The sequence below is a fragment of the Sphaeramia orbicularis genome, chromosome 13 (genome assembly GCF_902148855.1).
Source record: "Sphaeramia orbicularis chromosome 13, fSphaOr1.1, whole genome shotgun sequence".
Taxonomy (NCBI): Eukaryota; Metazoa; Chordata; class Actinopteri; order Kurtiformes; family Apogonidae; genus Sphaeramia; species Sphaeramia orbicularis.
The window spans coordinates 40657474-40682238 of record NC_043969.1 but is presented as its reverse complement, the minus strand read 5'-3'; the positions used below and the strand labels follow the sequence as shown (position 1 = coordinate 40682238).

General features: G+C 31.6%; 1 protein-coding gene across 1 annotated transcript in view; it reads left to right on the top strand.

The window, feature by feature from the left end:
- cntn5 (contactin 5) overlaps positions 1-24765 on the top strand; it is a 513272-nt gene that overhangs the window by 443506 nt on the left and 45001 nt on the right. Inside the window, exon 18 of the mRNA XM_030151777.1 lies at positions 18160-18230. Coding sequence (XP_030007637.1) covers positions 18160-18230 — 71 coding nt within the window. The remainder of the gene's footprint in view (positions 1-18159; positions 18231-24765) is intronic.

Here is a 24765-nt window from a genome sequence, read left to right as displayed (position 1 = left end):
GACTCTGAACGTCTCTGCCAAAGCATTGGGGTCAGTTTGTCCAAGTAGAGTTAGCGTTGTGCATGAACAAATGGGTGGTTGATCCATTAGTGACAGGCAGCAGAACCAACCCGTAAAGATGGAAGACGATAAACAGCACGTTGGCCTCTGGATGGAAATATAAGTCCTTTTTATATAACTGTCTGTATAATTTTAACCCTTTCATGCACGAATTATCAGAACTTTAGTCAATATTTTTTTCTTCAGTGTTTTTGTTCCTCTTTAGGCATGAAAAAAAAACAATGCAATTGATTTTTTTTTTTTATGAACGTATTTTTCATGGCGTTACAAAAATGTCCACTCAGCAGGACACCATGCATTTAAGTTTTGAAGCAAAGAAACATTTATTTAAAAATCATCATCAGAAAGTGATAAACTGTGTGAAAACTATGAAATAAAAGCATTTTAATGCCACTAATTGCTAAATTGCTACTGTTTTCTCACATTTTCTCACACTCTAATATTAGTTATTACTCATTTCATGGAGATAAAATCCTTATGAGACCCAGGAAATGGACAGTTTTAGCTTTTTTACATTAAAAAAATTGTCTTGATTGGAAACTACATAATGCAACAGTTTTTTCAGATACATTTTTAAAACTATTTTTATTTATTGATTGATGTTTTAAATGGAATGTCCTCTGTAATGGACAGCATTTTTAAAGTAAAACTGTCAAACTTTTGTCCCCTATAGAGGACAAAATGCATTGCTGGGTCTCAGGAGGATATCCAAAAAAAAAAAAAAACAACAATTGTTTGTTAACCCTTTCATGCACAGTGGTCACTCCAGTGGACAGTTATTCTCCAGCTGTTCTCTTGTATATTCATGGGTTTTGTTGTTTTAGTTCCATATCAGCCAACACAGTGGACCCTTATGCATCATCCCATACACTGTAATTTATACAATTACTGTAACTTTTCTGTTCTTGATCAACCTGATCTGCAGTAACGTGTTAAATCAATTGCTAATTGTTATTAGACTGTAATTAACAGTTTTCTTTATCAAAAAGGTTTTTTTTGCATATTATTTGCATGAAGTTAGTAATAACTAGTATTAGAGTATGCTAAAATGTGAGAAAACATCAGATTAGCTGCATTAAAAATGTTTTTATTTCATAGTTTTCACACAGTATATCACTTTCTGATAATGGGTTTTAAATACAGGTTTTTTTGCTTCAAAAATTAAATGCATGGTGTCCAGCTGAGTGGACATTTTGGTAACTCCATGGAAAATAGGTTCATAAAAAAATTTCAATCATTATTTTTTCATGCCGAAACAGGAATAAAAATACTCAGGAAAAAAAAAAAAAAAAAACTCAACTAAGGTTCTCATAATTTATGCATGAAAGGGTTAATTACAGTCTCATAACAATTAGCAATTGATTTACACTAAAAAATGTTACTGCAGATCAGGTTTATAAAGAACAGCAAAGTTACAGTAATTGGATGAATTGCAGTGTTTTGGATGATGTATACAGGGTGGGGAAGCAAAATTTACAATATTTTGAGGCAGGGATTGAAAGACAGTGTATGACCAATTAGTTTATTGAAAGTCATGAGAATTTATTTGCCACAAGAAAATGTACATAATAGAAAATGTTTTTATTCTATGTGTCCTCCTTCTTTCTCAATAACTGCCTTCACACGCTTCCTGAAACTTGCGCAAGTGTTCCTCAAATATTCGGGTGACAACTTCTCCCATTCTTCTTTAACAGTATCTTTAAAAAAGTGGACATTGCTGTGTGATGTTCTATTGGTAGCATGTTCTAAAACGCCCCAAATAGCAGAATCCAGAGGGTTTAGATCTGGGCTAGAAGGCGGCCATAAGCATGATTCCCAAAATTGCTAAAGTTGGATTTGTTGCTGTTGTCCACAAGTGTTTTGGTGTTCTTGTGTAAGATTTTAACTTCAAATCATATTTTACTCCATTTCTAACAGTCTTGTTGTCTACCTCAAGTTCAGTTGCCATTTTTCTCATGGATTTGGTTGGATCCTTTAGGATTTTGGATTGGAGAGCTTTAATAAAAGTTTTGGTACGTTTTTTGTTGCTTCCTCCACTTCCAGACTTTCTCCTAATAGTTTTGCTCATAGTCATTCTCTTCTTTCCATTATAAACAGTCTTTATGGACACTCCAACTATTTTTGAAATCTCCTTTGGTGTGACGAGTGCATTCAGCAAATCACACACTCTTTGACATTTGCTTTCCTGATTACTCATACGGGCAAAAGTTTCTGAAAAGGTATGGATAATAGTGTTAGGTATGATTATGACATCAATATATGTTTGGTTTCAAAACAACTGACGTAGTGCCTGCTGAGAAAAAACAACTAAATGTTCATTGTAAATTTTGCTTCCCCACCCTGTAAGAGTCCTGATATGGAACTAAAACAACAAAACCCATGAATAAACAATAGAACAGCCGTAGAATAACTGTGCACTGGAGTGACCAGTATGCATGAAAGGGTTAATAAACATGTTAAGTGCATATATATTCCCTTCTTTTCCCTTCTAAACCTTTTTTTTTCTGCCACTTATGGGCAAGGAACCAAAATACGATAACTTCATTGACCTGGATTTTCTACATAACAATAAAAAAATGGAAAAAAATTCACAAGCATAACTAAGTCTTATGTCCTCCAGTAACACACTAAGGTTGAAATGTTGAATTTCCGAGTATTTCTACGAGTGCCCTGTAAAGGGTTAACAGACATGAGCAATGATACACAGTCCAGGAACTTCATCCAGTGAGTGCACATTCCAGCTGATGATTTATTGCAGCTACAGAGTTTAGCTCGTGCCCCGCTCGCCACTTCATGACCACGTTATATTCCCATTGTTAATACACTCGATTTTAATTGGGTAAGAAGCTGAAAATAAGCTGCTTACATGAATTTCAACAAGTTTAGTGTTTCAGCGAAATCAGCCGGTCCTTAATGTCCCGAGGCAAAGACACAGCAGAATACACTATTTATAGGGAGAAAAAAAAAAAAAAAACAGACTTGGTTGAGACAGTGTGGATGGAGTATGCCGCTTCACGAGCTGCTCACTTCTCGTCTACAAAAACGAAATAATTACAAAGGTCAGTGGTCATGTGGATGTGGTTTATTTAATCTGGTCTATCTCCTCAGCATGATTAATAGACTAATTACTGTAACTACACGCAGTCGTGGTAATCCGTCTTTAAAGCCACAGTCTGTAATCTAAATGTCAACAGAGGGTTCAGAGTTAAAACACACGACTGGAGCCAATGACGAACAGGTCGTTTAATGCACAAGAAGTGAGCTCCAACAGTCTGTGTTTAAAGTTTTTTTTTTTAAAGTACTGTGAAAACCAAAACATTAAAATACAAATACTGATCAGCCTTAACCCATGAAGACCCAAATAACCACAGCCGACCAAAATCATCTACCAATATAAAATGTTAAATAACTTCTGATCCGTTAAATCTATCAATCCATGTAAATAATTGGTGTAAAATGCAGTTTGTTGTCTTTTCATGGTCATCAGACAACGAAATGACCAAAAACTGAACAAATACTTACCAAAGTATCTAACAAAATGGTTGAATATGAATGTAAAAGAATATAACGGTCATCAAAATGAACTCAGTCATTAACACAATGAATAATATGGACAAAAAGAAACAAAAACTGACCAAAATGTGCAACAAAATTAACAAAGAATGAAAAAAAAAAAGAACGTAATAGTCAACAAAATGAACAAAAAAATTAATAAAAAAGAACATGATATTCAACAAAATGACCAAAAATGAACACATACTGATCAAAGTAACTAACAAAATTAACAAAAAAGACAAGTAAAGAACATGATAGTCAGCAAAATGACCAAAAAATGTATAAAAAGAACATGATAGTCAACAAAATGACCAAAGTAACTAACAAAACTAACAAAAAAGAAAAAAAAAGAACATGATAGTCAACAAAATGACCAAAAAATTGATAAAAAGAACACGATAGTCAACAAAATGACCAAAATGAACAAATACTGACCCAAGTAACTAACAAAATGATTAAATATGAATGTAAAAGAATATAACGGTCATCAAATTGAACTCAGGAGTTAACAATATGGACAAAAAGAGACAAAAACTGACCAAAATGTGCTACAAAGAATGAAAAAAAAGAACATGATAGTCAACAAAATGAACAAAAAATGAACACATACTGATCAAAGTAGCAAACAAAATTAACAAAAAAGAAAAATGAAGAACATGATAGTCAACGAAATGACCAAAGTAACTAACAAAACTAACAAAAAAGAAAAATAAAGAACATGATGTCAACAAAATGACCAAAAAAGAACAAAAACTGACCAAAATATGCAACAAAATTAAAAAGAAAATAAATAAATAAATCATGACAGTCAACAAAATGACCAAAAAATGAACAAATACTGACCAAAGTAACGAACATAATGATTAAAAAATGAATGCAAAAGAATATAATAGTCAACAAAATGAAATCAATAGTCAACTGAATGAACAATATGGACAAAAATGAACAAAAACTGGCCAAAATATGTTACAAAACTAAGAAAAACTGAAAAAAAGAACATGATGGAAAACAAAATGACCAAAAATGAACAAATACTGACCAAAGTAACAAACAAAATGATTAAAAAATGAATGTAAAAGAAAATAATAGTCGATAAAATGAACTCGGTAGTTAAAACAATGAACAATATGGGAAAAAAAATGACAAAAAACTGACCAAAATATGCAACAAAATTACCAAAAAATTAATAAAAAGAGCATGACAGTCAACAAAACAAAAAAGAAATTAACAAAAACTGACCAAAATATGCAACAAAATTAAGGAAAAAAAAACAAACAAAAAAAACGAATAAACATGATAGCCAACAAAATGCCCAAAAAATGAACAAATACTGAACAAAGTAACTAACAAAATAATTAAAAAATGAATGCAAAAGAATATAACAGTCGATAAAATGAAGTCAGTAGTCAACACAATGAACAATATGGACCAAAATAAACAACTGACCACAATATGCAACAAAAATAAGAAAAAATTTGAAAAAAAGAACACGATAGACAATGAAACGACCAAAAATGAACAAATACTGACCAAAGTAATGAACAAAATTAACAAAAAAGAAAAAAAAAGAACATGATACTAACAAAATGACCAAAAAAATGAATAAAAACAACATGATAGTAAACAAAAATGAACAAATACTGACCAAAGTAACGAACAAAATTAACAAAAAAGAAAAAAAAGAACATAATACTAACAAAATGACCAAAAATTAATAGAAAGAACATGATAGTAAACAAAAATGAACAAATACTGACAAGTAACAAACAAAATTAACAAAAAAGAAAAAAAAGATGAAAGTCAACAAAATGACCAAAAAATGAATAAAAAGAACATGATAGTCAACAAAATGACCAAAAATGAGCAAATACTGACCAAAGAAACTAACAAAATTAACAAAAATAAAAAAAATACAGAACATGATAGTCAACAAAATGAACAAAAAAGGAACAAAAACTGACCAAAATATGCAACAAAATTACGACAAAATTTACATGATAGTCAACAAAACAAAAAATAACAAATACTGACCAAAGTAACTAACAAAATAATTTAAAAATGAATGCAAAAGAATATAATAGTCAACACAATGAACAATATGGACAAAAATAAACAACTGACCACAATATGAAACAAAAATAAGACATTTTTTGAAAAAAAGAAGACGATAGACAATGAAATGACCAAAAATGAACAAATACTGACCAAAATAACGAACAAAATTAACAAAAAAGAAAAAAAAGAACATAATATTGACAAAATGACCAAAAAATGAATAAAAAGAACATGATGGTCAACAAAAATGAATGAATACTGACCAAAATAACGAATAAAATTAACAAAAAAGAAAAAAAAAACATAATACCAAAAAAAAGACCAAAACATGAATAAAAAGAACATGATAGTAAACAAAAATGAACAAATACTGACCAAAATAATGAACAAAATTAACAAAAAATAAAGAAGAACACGATAGTCAACAAAAATGAACAAGAAATTAACAAAAAATTAACAAAATATGCAACGTAAGTAAGAAAAAAAGAGAAAAGAACATGATATTCAACGAAATGAACAAATACTGACTAAAATACTCAACAAAATGATTAAAAATTAACGCAAAAAGTCAACTCAGTAGTCAACACAAAGAACAATATGGACAAAACTGACCAAAATATGCAACAAACTAAGAAAAAACGAATAAAAGAACATGACGGTCAACAAAATGACCAAAAAAATGAACAAATACTGACTAAAATAATCAACAAAATGATTAAAAATGAAGCAAAATAATACAATAGTCAACAAAATGCTGTCTAATGTATCCAACCCAGTGAAAAGTACCATTATAATGAAATAATCAACATTATTAATACTTCTCCTGTCAGTGGTCATGACGTTACGTATGATCGGTTTACATTAACAGAACATACGTTAGTTACGGTGACGTATAACATTAATAAAACACAAATTAATTCAATAAAAAAAAAAAAAACCTCTACCAGGATGATGCAAGACCCAAATGAAATACAATAAGCGACTTTTAATCATTTAGTGTTTGTATTAAAGGTTGTGCTAGCAGTGATAAAACAGTGTGTCATGTTAATTATGATGACATGTGTTATTATAACTGTATTAATCAAATAAATAAGACACGGTCCTGCATCATCCTGTCAGGGTTTATTTCACATTAATGAACACAGTCTCACTTATTACACAGATACATATTAAATACAGCAAAAACGGATGATTTAGAAATGATTTCATTCATTTGTACGCCTTTTCTTAAAGCTGCTATTGAAAGAAAACAGTGCGAGTCTATGGTTGGAGGACAGCAGTGATATGATATTCATTATAACAGCCTGAAGGATTCTCACTGTTATTAAAAAAAAAGTGAATTTTATTGAATGATTTTCACTAAATAAGAGAGTAAGCCTGTTATATTTACACAGGAAGCTGAAGAGACATTAAATAACACGTAAAGGTGCAGATATCAGTGTTTGTATTGGGTTTTATTTGTTGGACATAACTCGCATATATATATTTTTATAAATTGATCTGTATCATTAAATACGGTAACACTTTATAATAAGTACACAATATGAAGCATTAGTTAAGCATTAATAAATACTGAATTCATCATTTATAAAGCATATTTCTGACATGAATACTCATTAGTATATGGTTTATAAGCACAGTTATAAATGTTTTACTCATCATTAACCCTTTCATGCACGAATTATGAGAACCTTAATCAAAATTTTTTCCTGAGTGTTTTTATTCCTCTTTAGGCATGAAAAAAACAATGTGATTGAAAATTTTCTTCTGAAAAATAAATAAAAAATATTTGGTCCTCTGACATTTTAAAGTAAGATTTAAAGTCACACATTCAACTTCCATTTAACATAAGATACGTCTCACATCACCATAAAAGAAATATACCCCATCATACACCATGGTCGGTTGAGGAGATTCAGTCTTTTGTGGCCGACGAAAAAATTCAGCATGAGCTTGACGAGACAACACGTAACGAGCGAGTTTATCAGCAACTCTGAGCAGACGACACGGAAGTAACGCGCCACATCGCTATGACGTCCAGGTACTGTAAAGTCGGTAGTATCCTGTAATGGAAACGCTCTCCAGGAATAGGAGCTGGTACCCGAGTCGAGTCAAGCCAGTTCCACATAGTGGAAATGCAGCATTATTCATATTAACCCTTTCATGCACGAATTATGAGAACCTTAATCAAAATTTTTTCCTGAGTGTTTTTATTCCTCTTTAGGCATGAAAAAAACAATGCCATTGAAAATTTTCTTCTGAAAAATAAATAAAAAATAAATAAAAATTATTTTAAAAATTAAAAAAAATACATACAAAAAATAATAATGAAAAAAAAAAAAATCTTATGAACCTGTTTTTCATGAAGTTGCAAAAATGTCCGCTCAGCTGGACAGCACACGTTTAATTTTTGACGCACAGAAACATGTATTTACTGATAAATTGTGTGAAAACTATGGGGAGGGTTTATGATTCTGGGGGTTTATCCTCAGGAGAGATCTACATAATGTTACCAATTCATGTCATAAAAGATATGTAGTGTCTTAAAACTTTAATAAAGATATGTGTAAAAAAAACAAAAAAAACAATGAGAAGAACAACAAAATCCATGAATACACAAGAGAACAGCTGTAGAAGAGCTGTCCACTGGAGTGACCACTCTGCATGAAAGGGTTAATAAGCACATTAGTTAAGCATTAATAAATACTGAATTCATCATTTGTACAGGGTGGGGAAGCAAAATTTACAATGAACATTTAGTTGTTTTTTCTCAGCAGGCACTACGTCAATTGTTTTGAAACCAAACATACTGATGTCATAATCATACCTAACACTATTATCCATACCTTTTCAGAAACTTTTGCCCATATGAGTAATCAGGAAAGCAAACGTCAAAGAGTGTGTGATTTGCTGAATGCACTCGTCACACCAAAGGAGATTTCAGAAATAGTTGGAGTGTCCATAAAGACTGTTTATAATGGAAAGAAGAGAATGACTATGAGCAAAACTATTACCAGAAAGTCTGGAAGTGGAGGAAGCAACAAAAAACGTACCAAAGCTTTTATTAAAGCTCTCAAATCCAAAATCCTAAAGGATCCAACCAAATCCATGAGAAAAATGGCAACTGAACTTGAGGTAGACAACAAGACCGTTAGAAATGCAGTAAAATATGATTTGAAGATTTAAATTCTCATGACTTTCAATAAACTAATTGGTCATACATTGTCTTTCAATCCCTGCCTCAAAATATTGTAAATTTTGCTTCCCCACCCTGTAAAGCAAGGGTGTCAAACTCATTTTAGTTCAGGGGCCATTTTCAGCTAAATTTGATCTGAAATGGGCCGAATCGGTAAAATAATATATCATATATAACAATATAACATAATGATATATAAATAATGTCAATTCCAAACTTTTCTCTGTGTTTCAGAGCGAAAAAAGTAAAATTACACTATGAAAAGCTTTACATCTACAAACTGTCCTTTCAAACAATGTGAATAACATGAACAAAGTGCAAAAATAAATGTAATTTTAACAATATTCTGCCTCAATTTATCATTTACACATGTACATTATAACTTACAGATCACAGTGGACCTACAAACTCACAAAACATTTAGTAATAGACAGAATCTTGTTAAAATTGTACGTAACTTCTCTTAAGACATTTCAGGTTGTTCATATTTGTTCAGGTTATTCACATTTTTTGTGAAATTATATTTTATTTTAGTGTAAATACATGAAAATATTAACATTTACAAAGAGAAACATTTAGAGTTGTCATTATTTCTATGTTATTATGATAGTATTTTACTGGGTGACCCACTGGAGATTGAATTGGTCTGAATGTGGAACCTGAACTAAAAGGATTGTTAATTCTTAGTGTAATTTTTGCATTTCACAAATTCATCCCAGGGGCCGGACTGGACCCTTTGGCGGGCTGGATTTGGCCCCCAGGCCGCATGTTTGACACCTGTGATGTAAAGCATATTTCTGACATGAATACTCATTAGTATATGGTTTATAAGCACAGTTATTAATGTTTTACTCATCATTAACTTTTTCATGCACGAATTATGAGAACCTTAATCAAAATTTTTTCCTGAGTGTTTTTATTCCTCTTTAGGCATGAGAAAAACAATGCCATTGAAAATGTTCTTCTGAAAAATAAACAAAAAATAAATTAAAAATATTTTAAAAATTTAAAAAAAAAATACATACAAAAAATAATAATGAAAAAAAAATATTCTTATGAACCTATTTTTCATGAAGTTGCAAAAATGTCCACTCAGCTGGACAGCACACATTTAATTTTTGACGCACAGAAACATGTATTTACTGATAAATTGTGTGAAAACTATGGAGAGGGCTTATGATTCTGGGGTTTATCCTCAGGGGAGATCTACATAATGTTACCAATTCATGTCAGAAAAGATATGTAGTGTCTTAAAACTTTAATAAAGATATGTGTAAAAAAAAAAAAAAACAAAACAATGAAAAGAACAACAAAATCCATGAATACACAAGAGAACAGCTGTAGAAGAGCTGTCCACTGGAGTGACCAGTGTGCATGAAAGGGTTAATAAGCACATTAGTTAAGCATTAATAAATACTGAATTCATAAATAGATAAGACAATCAAGAGAAGACACTTACAGACCACCCTTGTTTTCTTCAATTTCATGTTCATTTTACAACTAAAGGTACATTTGTTTGGACAAATATAATGATAACAACAAAAATAGCTCATAATAGTTTAATTTCAGAGCTGATATCTATCCATTTTCCATGTTTTCTTGATAATAACCAAAATCACTTCAGTTCTTCCATCAATATCTATGGCATTGTACTGACAAAAACAGTGCTTTTAAACATTCCACATTTACTTTTCTGTCTGTTTTAGTCACATGATACACACAGGAGTTAGGACTTGATTACATAACCGTTGTTTTTGATGACTTTTGATGGTCTAATAATTTTTTCCGTGTCTGTATATGAGGCTCTGAAACAGTCATATGCTATATGGACAAAAGTATTGGGACACGTTGAATTCAGGTGTTTCTTTTCTAACAGGGGTCTGGGATACAAAACAATAAATGTCATAATTTAGTTTTATGTTGTGATAAATATCATTGCATCGGTTAGTTTTGTTTAAGTTGTTATCTTTGCTTTCAAAATATCCTCAGAGATAGTTTTTACTGGTTGAAGGAGAGATGGAATGATCATTATCCTTGATTTATTTTATTTTATTTTATTCTTAGTTTTACTTTTAAATAAATCAGAGTTGTACTAAAACAGTAAAAATATTACTATATTACTTAAAAGAGGCAGTGAATCAAACAGTTTACTTCCATAAACTGCAGATTTTTATATATTTTGTTGTCAGTTTTGATGTTTTTTGATGTTTATTTTGTTAAATGTCGATTATTTTAGTGAATATTTTGTGGATTTTTATTATTTTGTTAATATTGCTTAAAATTCGTCGCTAATTATGTTGAATTTTGTTCTGTGTTTATTTTACTGGTAATTTTCTTCTTTTCATTTATCCATCCATCAGGCTATTTTTTTTTTTTTTTTGATAAATTTGTCATTAGTCTTAATTAGTCCTGCTTGTGTTTCCTTTCCTTTGGTGTAAAATAAAACTGATAAAGCATGTTTTAATCATATCATTCAATTAACAGCTCAAAAAACAAGTTGCAGTGTTTAGAATAGCTATAAAAAGACTCTAGTGTAATTAATTGTCATATGAAAATAAATTTACGGTGTTTTTCAAATTAATATTCCCTTCAAATATTCAGACTAACCACTAAAGTACTTCTATTACCAACAGCTTAAACTCTATATATCCTTTCATTGCAACAGAGCTTGTACAGACTGAAAACAGTTGTGAAAAAGCTCCACAGTTTTCATCTTTTTCCTCTAATCTCTGTGTCTCCACTCTTTTCTACTGTCAAACCACGTCTATTGATAAGAAGTGAAACTTAATCTTTGTTCATTGTGCTATACCGCCACCATTTAGGACTGGAGGCACTTGTCAAAAACACAGCTTTGCTCCAATACTCGGCCAATAACACTGAGTTATATTATAAAAACACCAGGATCACAAAGTCAGAGCATGAGGGAAAACTGAACTGAAGCCTTGGGGCGCCGCATTATGGAATAACAGTGTAATATGTCATCATTTTTCACCTCATTGTGTAATAATGACGTATTTTGTAATAAAATTCTTGAACGCGTTTTGTCATAAACTTTGACGCATTTTGTTATTTTTTATTTTTATTTCGGTTAGTTTATTTCAGACACAGACATAATACAAAACATATGAAACAAAAATAAAAAATAATAATAAAATATAAATTATTACATATTACATAAGTTATAAATTATTACATATTGCAACAAGTATTACAAAATCAAAATGTGGGTGTAAATGTAATTATTTGGTGAATTATGTAATAAACCATTGAAAAACCATTGAAATTGTTTAAAACCCAATATCAGAAAGTATGGAAGAGAATTAGGGCCACTGGGGAAAAAAAAAAATACAATAAACTAAGGTCCATTAAGTATTTCTTCTTATTATCATTATTATTATGAGAAAAAAAAAGTCAGAATTCTGAGAAAAAAGTCAGAATTTGGAGAAAAAAAGTTAGAATTCTGACATTAATGTCAAAATTCTGAGTTTAAAGTCAGAATTCTTGAACGCGTTTTGTCACGAACTTTGCCGCATTTTGTTATAAATTATTACATATTGCAACAAGTATTACAAAATCAAAAAGTGGGTGTAAATGTAATTATTTGGTGCATTATATAATAAACCATTGAAATTGATGCCTTGTAGTGTCCCATTATGTAATAACGGTGCAATATGTAATAATGTCACCATTTTTCACCTCATTATGTAATAACATGCCGCATTTTGGACTAAAATTCCTGAACGCATTTTGTAATAAACTTTGCCACATTATGTAATAACTCATTTCATATTGCAACAGTTATTACAAAATACAGGTGTAGCACTTTTTTTTTTTTTTTAAAGAAATTTTAATTATTTGGTGAATTATGTAATAAATCATTGAAAAACCATTGAAATTGTTTAAAACCCAATATCAGAAAGTATGGAAGAGAATTAGGGCCACTGGGGAAAAAAAAAAAAAAAACAATAAACTAAGGTCCAATAAGTATTTCTTATTATTATTATTATGAGAAAAAAAAAGTCAGAATTCTGAGAAAAAAAGTCAGAATTTGGAGAAAAAAGTTAGAATTCTGAGATTAACGTCAAAATTCTGAGTTTAAAGTCAGAATTCTTGAACGCGTTTTGTCACGAACTTTGCCGCATTTTGTTATAAATTATTACATATTGCAACAAGTATTACAAAATCAAAAAGTGGGTGTAAATGTAATTATTTGGTGCATTATGTAATAAACCATTGAAAAACCATTGAAATTGATGCCTTGTAGTGTCCCATTATGTAATAACGGTGCAATATGTAATAATGTCACAATTTTTCCACCTCATTATGTAATAACATGCCGCATTTTGGACTAAAATTCCTGAACGCATTTTGTAATAAACTTTGCCACATTATGTAATAACTCATTTCATATTGCAACAGTTATTACAAAATACAGGTGTAGCACTTTTTTTTTTTTTAAAGAAATTTTAATTATTTGGTGAATTATGTAATAAATCATTGAAAAACCATTGAAATTGTTTAAAACCCAATATCAGAAAGTATGGAAGAGAATTAGGGCCACTGGGGAAAAAAAAAATACAATAAACTAAGGTCCATTAAGTATTTCTTCTTATTATCATTATTATTATGAGAAAAAAAAAGTCAGAATTCTGAGAAAAAAGTCAGAATTTGGAGAAAAAAAGTTAGAATTCTGACATTAATGTCAAAATTCTGAGTTTAAAGTCAGAATTCTTGAACGCGTTTTGTCACGAACTTTGCCGCATTTTGTTATAAATTATTACATATTGCAACAAGTATTACAAAATCAAAAAGTGGGTGTAAATGTAATTATTTGGTGCATTATATAATAAACCATTGAAATTGATGCCTTGTAGTGTCCCATTATGTAATAACGGTGCAATATGTAATAATGTCACCATTTTTCACCTCATTATGTAATAACATGCCGCATTTTGGACTAAAATTCCTGAACGCATTTTGTAATAAACTTTGCCACATTATGTAATAACTCATTTCATATTGCAACAGTTATTACAAAATACAGGTGTAGCACTTTTTTTTTTTTTTAAAGAAATTTTAATTATTTGGTGAATTATGTAATAAATCATTGAAAAGCCATTGAAATTGTTTAAAACCCAATATCAGAAAGTGTGAAAGAGAATTAGGGCCACTGGGGGAAAAAAAAATACAATAAACTAAGGTCCAATAAGTATTTCTTTTTTTTTTTATAATGAGAAAAAAAAAGTCAGAATTCTGAGAAAAAAAGTCAGAATTTGGAGAAAAAAGTTAGAATTCTGAGATTAACGTCAAAATTCTGAGTTTAAAGTCAGAATTCTTGAACGCGTTTTGTCACGAACTTTGCCGCATTTTGTTATAAATTATTACATATTGCAACAAGTATTACAAAATCAAAAAGTGGGTGTAAATGTAATTATTTGGTGCATTATGTAATAAACCATTGAAAAACCATTGAAATTGATGCCTTGTAGTGTCCCATTATGTAATAACGGTGCAATATGTAATAATGTCACAATTTTTCCACCTCATTATGTAATAACATGCCGCATTTTGGACTAAAATTCCTGAACGCATTTTGTAATAAACTTTGCCACATTATGTAATAACTCATTTCATATTGCAACAGTTATTACAAAATACAGGTGTAGCACTTTTTTTTTTTTTTAAGAAATTTTAATTATTTGGTGAATTATGTAATAAATCATTGAAAAACCATTGAAATTGTTTAAAACCCAATATCAGAAAGCATGGAAGAGAATTAGGGCCACTGGGGAAAAAAAAATACAATAAACTAAGGTCCAATAAGTATTTCTTATTATTATTATTATGAGAAAAAAAAATCAGAATTTGGAGAAAAAAGTTAGAATTCTGAGATTAACGTCAAATTTCTGAGTTTAAAGTCAGAATTCTGAGTTTAACCCTTTCATGTATACTGGTCACTACAGTGGACAGCTATTCTACAGCTGTTCTCTTGTAAATTCATGGATTTTGTTGTTTTGTTTGTTTGCACATATCTTTATTTAAGTTTTAGGACATTACATATCTTTTCCGACATGAATTGGGAACATTGTGTAGCTCTCCCCTGAGTGTAATAGTTATAGTTTTCACACAGTTTATCGGTAAATACGTGTTTCTTCGCTTAAAAAATTAAACGCATGGTGTCCAGCTGAGTGGACATTTTTGCAACTTCATGAAAAATAGGTTCATAAGAATTTTTTTTATTGTTTTTATTACTATTTTTTTAATTTCTTTTTTTAAAAACTTTTTTAAATTTTATTTTTCATAAGAAATTTTTCAATCACATTGTTTTTTTTTCATGTTTAAAGAGAAATGAAAACACTCAGGGAAAAAATCTTGATTAAGGTTCTCATAATTCGTGCATGAAAGGGTTAAAGTCAGAAGTCTGGAAAAAAAAAAAAAGTCCGAATTCAGAGTTTTAAGTCAGAATTCTGACTTTTTTCTCAGAATAATAATAAAAATATATATTACACCTTTTTTTTTTTTTTTTTTTTTTCCAGTGGCCCTAATCCCCTTCCGTAAGAAAGTGATATGAAAACAATGAAATAAAAACATTTTTAATGCTGCTAATCTGATGTTTTCTCACATTTTAACATATTCTAATGCTAATTATTACTCATTTCATGGAGATAACATGCAAAAAAAACCTTTGTGTCTAAAAAAAACAAGTGGTTTACACTCAAACATGTTAGTGCAGATCAGTTTTACCAAGAACAGCAAAGTGACAGTAATGGTCTGAATGTCAGTGTATTATGGGATGGTGCATAAGTGTCCACTGTGTTGGCTGATATGGAACTAAACCAACAAAACCCATGAATACACAAGAGAACAGCTGGAGAATAACTGTCCACTGGAGTGACCAGTATGCATGAAAGGGTTAAACAGTTCTCGCTGCACTAGTTGTGATTTAACCCTTTAATCCAAGGGTCACCAGTCCTGGTCCTCGGGGGCCGCTATCCTGCATGTTTTCGACGTTTCCCTCTTCCAAACACACCTGATTCAAATGATAAGCCTATGGTGCAGCTCTGCAGAAGCCTGATAAGGACCACCAGGTGTGTTGGAAGAGGGAAACATCCAAAACATGCAGGATACCGGACCTCGAGGACCAGGACTGGTGACCCCTGCTTTAAACACTAAGCCTAAAATGGGCCATCTGGACTTTTTTTTCCCCCTCATTTTGATTATAAAGAGGTTGAAAAATATGCTGTGAGTGAGTCATTTTGCCCATTTTTTCAGAGCACTTAGAACTTTCAAAATATCGCAGTCATTTACAATTCACTGCATGTTATAATTCTGCTAAAACGGCTGTTTCTCCAGCTTCTAGTACAGGCGTGAGTGGAGTTATCATAATGACACAATAAACACTGTAAAAATCTAAATCTTACCAAGTGTATTTTTTTTTTCATTTCTATTTTTTTGAGTGAAAAAAGTCAAATTCCGTAATGAAAATGTTTACATCTCCGAACAGTACTTGAACATAACATGAACAAATACGAAAATTCTTTTTAAAAAAAAGAGAAAAAAAAAGCACAATTTTAACAATATTATGCCTTAGTTTATAACTTATACATGTGCATTATAACGTACAGATCACAGTGGATCTACAAATACACAAAACATTTAGTAACAGGCAGAATATTAGTAAAATTAGAGTACTGTTAAGACATTTCAAGTTATTCACATCTTTTGTAAAAGGCTAGTCTGTAAATGTAAACATTTTTGTGTGATTTTACCTTTTTTAAAACTGAAAAAAAGAGGAAAATTTGCTGTTTTCATTATTTATAGGTTATTAGGATAGTATTTTACTGGTCTGACCCACTTTAGATTGAATTGACCTAAAATTATTTTAATATCCTTGATTTTTAATGTCTTCAGTGTAATTTCAGTGTAACTTTTGCATTTCACAAATTCATTCCAGGGGCCAGATTGGACCCTTTGGCGGGCCAGATTTGGCCCCCGGGCCGCATGTTTGACACCTGTGATCTAAACCTTCTCCATGACTCATCAAGATCCTGAGGCTCTCCCCAAAACATCAATAATAGTCTGATCTCTAATCTAAGAAACAATAATATAAGTAGCATCACAATTCAGAATGCATTTTAGATGGCTGTAACTCTTTCATTGTTTGTGCAATCAGAAAAATTCCAACAGTTTCTGAAACCTGAGACGCTGCAGGTTTTAAAGAGTCAAAGGTTCTGAATTGTGATGCTACTTATATTATTGTTTCTTAGATTAGAGATCAGACTATTATTGATGTTTTGGGGAGAGCCCTCAGGATCTTGATGAGTCATGGAGAAGGTTTAGATCACAGGTGTCAAACATGCGGCCCGGGGGCCAAATCCGGCCCGCCAAAGGGTCCAATCCGGCCCCTAGAATGAATTTGTGAAATGCTAAAGTTACACTGAATTTACCCTGAAGACATTAAAAATCAAGGATATTAAAATAATTTTAGGTCAATTCAATCTAAAGTGGGTCAGACCAGTAAAATACTATCCTAATAACCTATAAATAATGAAAACAGCAAATTTTCCTCTTTTTTTTCAGTTTAAAAAAAGTTAAAATTACACAAAAATGTTTACATTTACAGACTAGCCTTTTACAAAAGATGTGAATAACTTGAAATGTCTTAACAGTACTCTAATTTTACTAATATTCTGCCTGTTACTAAATGTTTTGTGTATTTGTAGATCCACTGTGATCTGCACGTTATAATGCACATGTATAAGTTATAAACTAAGGCATAATATTGTTAAAATTATGCTTTTTTTTCCTGCTTTTTTTTTTTTGTTAAGAATTTTCGTATCGTATGTGTTCATGTTATGTTCAAGTACTGTTCGGAGATGTAAACATTTTCATTACGGAATGTGACTTTTTTCACTCAAAAAAATAGAGCAAACTTTAGAGTTGACATTATTTATAAGTTGTTATCCTATTATTGATATTATTTATATTATTTTACTGGTCCGGCCCACTTTATAAAATATTGGGCTGTATGTGGCCCCTGAATTGAAATGAGTTTGACACCCCTGGTTTAGATGTATACATATTTTGGGAATCTGTGTCTTTAATTCATAAAAGACAGAATAACAGTGGAGTAGAATGGTGTTATTACCTGTAAGTCATGTAAGTGAATTACCTCCCAAACCTGTGGTTGTATTTACATGGCTCTGAATCGAGGACAGGGTCTTAAATGTGCTGTTGAATTGGCTTTGGAGTGTGTGGTCAGTGATGCGGTGTGTATGTTTGCTTCCACACAGTTCCGTCCGTGGCACCGACCAATGTGAGCGGAGGGAACGGCCGCAGGCACGAACTGGTCATCTCCTGGGAGGTGAGTCCGAACGCAAGCCCAGCAAACACATGTGAAAAAGCCCCAGTGTCACAGCGGGCCTGGCCTTTCTGTTCAGCAAACTCAGAGTTTTGTTGAATAAACACAGGAAGGAAACTTTGGCTCCCAATTGGAAACAATCTCCAGTTTCCTGTCGTGTCCTGGAATGTCAACAACATTAAAACTGGAATCTCTACAACTAGAATACAGACATTTTATAAGTGAGGAAGAAACAGGATTATTTTCATTATCAGATAATCGGACGATCATTATTCATTTAATTTACAAAAAGGCCAAAAAGCTTCGTTTAATCTGCTGCAACCCAAAGTGACACCGACAGACACTGTTTTCACTAATTATAGAAGCACATGTTTATAGAATAGAATAGAATAGAATAGAATAGAATAGACTTTATTGTCATTGTGTGTCCAATGAAATTAGGAGTTCTGTTCCAGTCAGTGCAGCAATATTGACAAAACACTAGTGCTACAGAATAAAATAAGAATAATAATAAAAAAAATAATAATAATAATGCAAAAGAATGAAGTAGTCAACACAATGAACAATACGAAACAAAAATGAACAAAAACTAACCAAAAAAATTAAAAACAAATGATAGGCAACAAATTGACCAAAAAGGAACAAATACCACCCAAAGAAATCAACAAAATGGTTAAAAATGAATGCTTAACAAACAAAATGCTGCCTAATGTATCCAACCACTGAAAGGTAATCCCATTGCAATGAAATAAGCAATATTAACACTTCTCCAGTAAAACTGGAATCTCTTCAGCAAGAATAATCATTTTTATAACTCATTAAAGAAGTGCATATTTAAAAAATGCAAAAGATTATAGTAGTTGACAAAATGAACTCAGTAGTCAATACGATGAACAATATGGACAAAAACTGACCAGAATATGCAACAACATGACCAAAAACAGAGAAAAAAAAAAAGAACATGACGGTCAAAAAAATGAACAAAAATGAACAAATACTCACCAAACTAACCCACAAAATGATTAAAAAAAAAAAAAAAAAAAAAATGAATGCAAAAGAATATAGTCATCAACACAATGAACAATGTGGACAAAAATATATAACAAAACAAAAACAAACACTGACCAAAAAATGAAAAAAAAGAACATGATAGTCAACAAAATGACCAAAAATAAACAAATACTGACGAAAGTAATCAACAAAATAATTAAAAATGACTGCAAAACAAACTAAATGCTACCTAATGTATCCAACCTGCGAAAGGTAATCCCTCTGTGATGAAATAATCAATATTATTAACACTTCTCCTGTAAAACTGGAATCTCGACAGCAAGAATATTATTGTTTTTGTAACTGAGGAAGAAACGGGATTATATTCATTATCAGCTAATCAGATGATCATTATTAATTTTATTTACAAAAGGCCAAAAAGCCTCGTTTAATCTGCTCTAGCCCAAAGTGACACCGACAGAAACTGTTTTCACTCATTATGGAAGCACTTATTTTGAATAGAATAGAATAGAATAGAATAGAATAGAATAGAATAGAATAGAATAGAATAGAATAGAATAGAATAGAGTTTATTGTCAGTGCAGCAATGTTAACAAAACACTAGTACTACACAATAAAATAATACAAAAATACATTCAAAAGTGTATAGCAGTCAACACAATGAAGAATATGGATAAAAATGAACAAAAACAGACCCCCCCCCAAAAAAGAAAAGAAAAACAAAACATGATAGTCAACAAAATGAGCAAAAATGAATAAATACTGACCAAAGTAACAAAATCATTTGAAAAATTAATGCAAAATATGCAACAAAATGACCAAAAGTGAACCAATACTGACCAAAGTAATCAACAAAATGATTAAAAATGACTGTAAAACGAACTAAATGCTGCCTAATATATACAACCAGTGAAAGGTAATCCCTCTGTGATGAAATAATCAATATTATTAACACTTCTCCTGTAAAACTGGAATCTCTACAGCAAGAATATTATTGTTTTTGTAACTGAGGAAGCAACGGGATTATATTCATTATCAGCTAATCAGATGATCATTATTAATTTAATTTACAACGGACCAAAAAGCCTCGTTTAATCTGCTCTAGCCCAAAGTGACACCGACAGACACTGTTTTCACTCATTAAAGCAGCACTTCTTTTTAATAGAATAGAATAGAATAGAATAGAATAGAATAGAATAGAATAGAATAGAATAGAATAGAATAGAATAGAATAGAGTTTATTGTCAGTGCAGCAATGTTAACAAAACACTAGTACTACAGAATAAAATAATACAAAAATACATTCAAAAGTATATAGCAGTCAACACAATGAAGAATATGGACAAAAATGAACAAAAACAGACCCCCCCCGAAAAAGAAAAAGAAAAACAAAACATGACAGTCAACAAAATGACCAAAAATGAATAAATACTGACCAAAGTAACAAAATCATTTGAAAAATTAATGCAAAATATGCAACAAAATGACCAAAAGTGAACCAATACTGACCAAAGTAATCAACAAAATAATTAAAAATGACTGCAAAACAAACTAAATGCTACCTAATGTATCCAACCAGTGAAAGGTAATCCCATAGTAATGAAATATTTAATATTATTAAAACTTCTCCAGTAAAACTGGACTCTCAACAGCAAGAATATAATTGTTTTTGTAACTCATTAAAGAAGTGCATATTAAAAAGTGAATGCAAAAGAATATAGTAGTCAACAAAATGAAGTCAATAGACAACACAATGAATAATATGGACAAAAACTAACAAAAAATGACAAAACAACATGATAGTCACCCAAATTACCAAAAAATGAACAAATACTGACCAACACAATGAACAATGAGGACAAAAAGGTACAAAAACTGCACAAAATATGCAACAATGTGACCAAAAAAATAAAAGATTAAAAAAAAGAACATGATCGTCAACAAAATTACCAAAAATGAACAAATACTGACCGAAGTAACTAACAAAATAAATGTAAAACAAACAAAATGCTACCTAATGTATCCAACCTAATCCCACAGTAATGAAATATTCAATATTATTAACACTTCTCCTGTAAAACTGGAATCTCTACAGCAAGAATAGAATCATTTTTGTAACTGAGGAAGCAACGGGATTATATTCATTATCAGCTAATCAGACGATCATTATTAATTTAATTTAGAAAAGGCCAAAAAGCCTCGTTTAATCTGCTCTAGCCCAAAGTGACACTGACAGACACTGTTTTCACTCATTATGGAAGCACTTATTTTGAATAGAATAGAATAGAATAGAATAGAATAGAGTTTATTGTCAGTGCAGCAATGTTAACAAAACACTAGTACTACAGAATAAAATAATACAAAAATACATTCAAAAGTATATAGCAGTCAACACAATGAAGAATATGGACAAAAATGAACAAAAACAGACCCCCCCCAAAAAAAGAAAAGAAAAACAAAACATGACAGTCAACAAAATGACCAAAAATGAATAAATACTGACCAAAGTAACAAAATCATTTGAAAAATTAATGCAAAATATGCAACAAAATGACCAAAAGTGAACCAATACTGACCAAAGTAATCAACAAAATAATTAAAAATGACTGCAAAACAAACTAAATGCTACCTAATGTATTCAACCAGTGAAAGGTAATCCCATAGTAATGAAATATTTAATATTATTAAAACTTCTCCAGTAAAACTGGACTCTCGACAGCAAGAATATAATTGTTTTTGTAACTCATTAAATAAGTGCATATTAAAAAGTGAATGCAAAAGAATATAGTAGTCAACAAAATGAAGTCAATAGACAACACAATGAATAATATGGACAAAAACTAACAAAAACTGACCAAAATATACAACAAAATTAACAAAAAATGACAAAACAACATGATAGTCACCCAAATTACCAAAAAATGAACAAATACTGACCAACACAATGAACAATGAGGACAAAAAGGTACAAAAACTGCACAAAATATGCAACAATGTGACCAAAAAAATAAAAAGATTAAAAAAAAGAACATGATCGTCAACAAAATTACCAAAAATGAACAAATACTGACCGAAGTAACTAACAAAATAAATGTAAAACAAACAAAATGCTACCTAATGTATCCAACCTAATCCCACAGTAATGAAATATTCAATATTATTAACACTTCTCCTGTAAAACTGGAATCTCTACAGCAAGAATAGAATCATTTTTGTAACTGAGGAAGCAACGGGATTATATTCATTATCAGCTAATCAGACGATCATTATTAATTTAATTTACAAAAGGCCAAAAAGCCTCGTTTAATCTGCTCTAGCCCAAAGTGACACTGACAGACACTGTTTTCACTCATTATGGAAGCACTTATTTTGAATAGAATAGAATAGAATAGAATAGAATAGAAGAGAAGAGAAGAGAAGAGAAGAGAAGAGAAGAGAAGAGAAGAGAAGAGAAGAGAAGAGAAGAGAAGAGAAGAGAAGAGAAGAGAAGAGAAGAGAGTTTATTGTCAGTGCAGCAATGTTAACAAAACACTAGTACTACAGAATAAAATAATACAAAAATACATTCAAAAGTATATAGCAGTCAACACAATGAAGAATATGGACAAAAATGAACAAAAACAGACCCCCCCCCGAAAAAGAAAAGAAAAACAAAACATGATAGTCAACAAAATGACCAAAAATGAACCAATACTGACCAAAGTAATCAACAAAATAATTTAAAATGACCTTAAAACAAACAAAATGCTGCTTAATGTATCCAACCTTTGAAAGGTAATCCCACAGTCATGAAATAATCAATATTATTAACACTTCTCCTGTAAAACTGGAATCTCTACAGCAAGAATAGAATCATTTTTGTAACTGAAGAAGCAATGGGATTATATTCATTATCAGCTAATCAGACGATCATTATTAATTTAATTTACAAAAGGCCAAAAAGCCTCGTTTAATCTGCTCTAGCCCAAAGTGACACCGACAGACACTGTTTTCACTCATTAAAACAGCGCATTTTTTTTCACTTTCACTTGAAGAATCGATAGGATAAAATCCAGACAAAAGGATTTCTGCGTCTCTGGTGGATCTTATGGCTCACGGCGTTATGTAAACAGGACGGTGTCAGACACATTGTTATTTCCTTTACATCCCAAACGCCGATGGCTGCCGGTGATATCAGTGGGCGGCCTATCAAATGCATTACAACCATCGGTAGCTCACAGCAGCATCGCATCCCAGACGCTACGTTACAGCGGTGACACCGTACACCTTGTTACAGCGAGTGCTGTACAACATCACAGCGGCGGAGTGCCCACAAGAATGGACCCGTGCCAAAACACTGTCTCTGTTACTCACATAGAGCGTCTGACTGCTTTTCCCTGTTACGCATTAGCATATCGGCACATTAGCACGGCTTATTTTGAACAAAAAAAAAAAAACACAGGAGGTAAATAGAGCAGAACGGTGGCTCTAACATGGACTTTACAGGTAGGAGATATGACAGTATTTAGGATTACCTTTTAAGCCTTTCTAGACGATGTGTCCCCTGTTTCTACGGTTCCAATTTTTCCATGTAAAGTAGGAAGAAATTAAATAATCCATCTGGCCTGTAGACTGAATGAATATAAGCCTGTCACTGTTAACGCCACCCAAATGAATGGAAGATGACGCTACTGTAAAAAAAAATAAGCCATTGAATTCAGATATCCTTAAGCCCTGTTCACATGGGACCAGTATTACCTCTGGACCTCCACTCATTTGGAAGAACTGCAGGGTTGTCTGTGATCTTAATCCCCCTGTGAATGCACCATGTTGGAAAAAAGTCAAAAGTAAGTAAGTAAGTAAATTTTATTTATAGAGCACTTTTCACAGACAGAGTCACAAAGTGCTTTATCAATTCAAATCAGAATCAAATTAAGTTTACAGAGACCCAACAGAATCCTTCAGGAGCAAACACTTGTGATTGGTGACAGTGGCGAGGAAAAACTTCCCTTTAACGGGCAGAAACCTGGAGCAGACCCAGACTCCTGAAGGATGGCTGTCTGCCTTGACCAGTTTGGGTTAAAGAGAGAGCGTAAAGGAGGAGAAAAGAGAGAGCGATAGAGATATATGGGGCAGGGGGGATGACACATGGAGTACGTTATGATGAATACATAGTGTAATCAGTTTGTGGTGGTCCTGGGTCAGGTGGGAGACTAAAAAGCCTTTTTGAACAGGAGGGTTTTGAGGTGTTTCTTAAAGCTCTCTACAGAGTCCATGGACCGTAGGTGTAGATGCAGGTCATTCCATAGACATGGTGCCACAGCTTTAAAAGACCTGTCACCGCGTGTGCTAAAACAGGTCCGTGGAACCATCAGCAGGTGCTGTCCTGAAGACCTCAAGCTACGAGTCGAGCTGTAGGGCTGGATCAGGGAAGCAATGTATGCAGGGGCCTGGCCATGTAGGGCCCGGAAAGTTAGCACAAGAATTTTGAAATGAAGACGATATAGAACAGGGAGCCAGTGGAGAGATTTAAGGATGGGAGTGATGT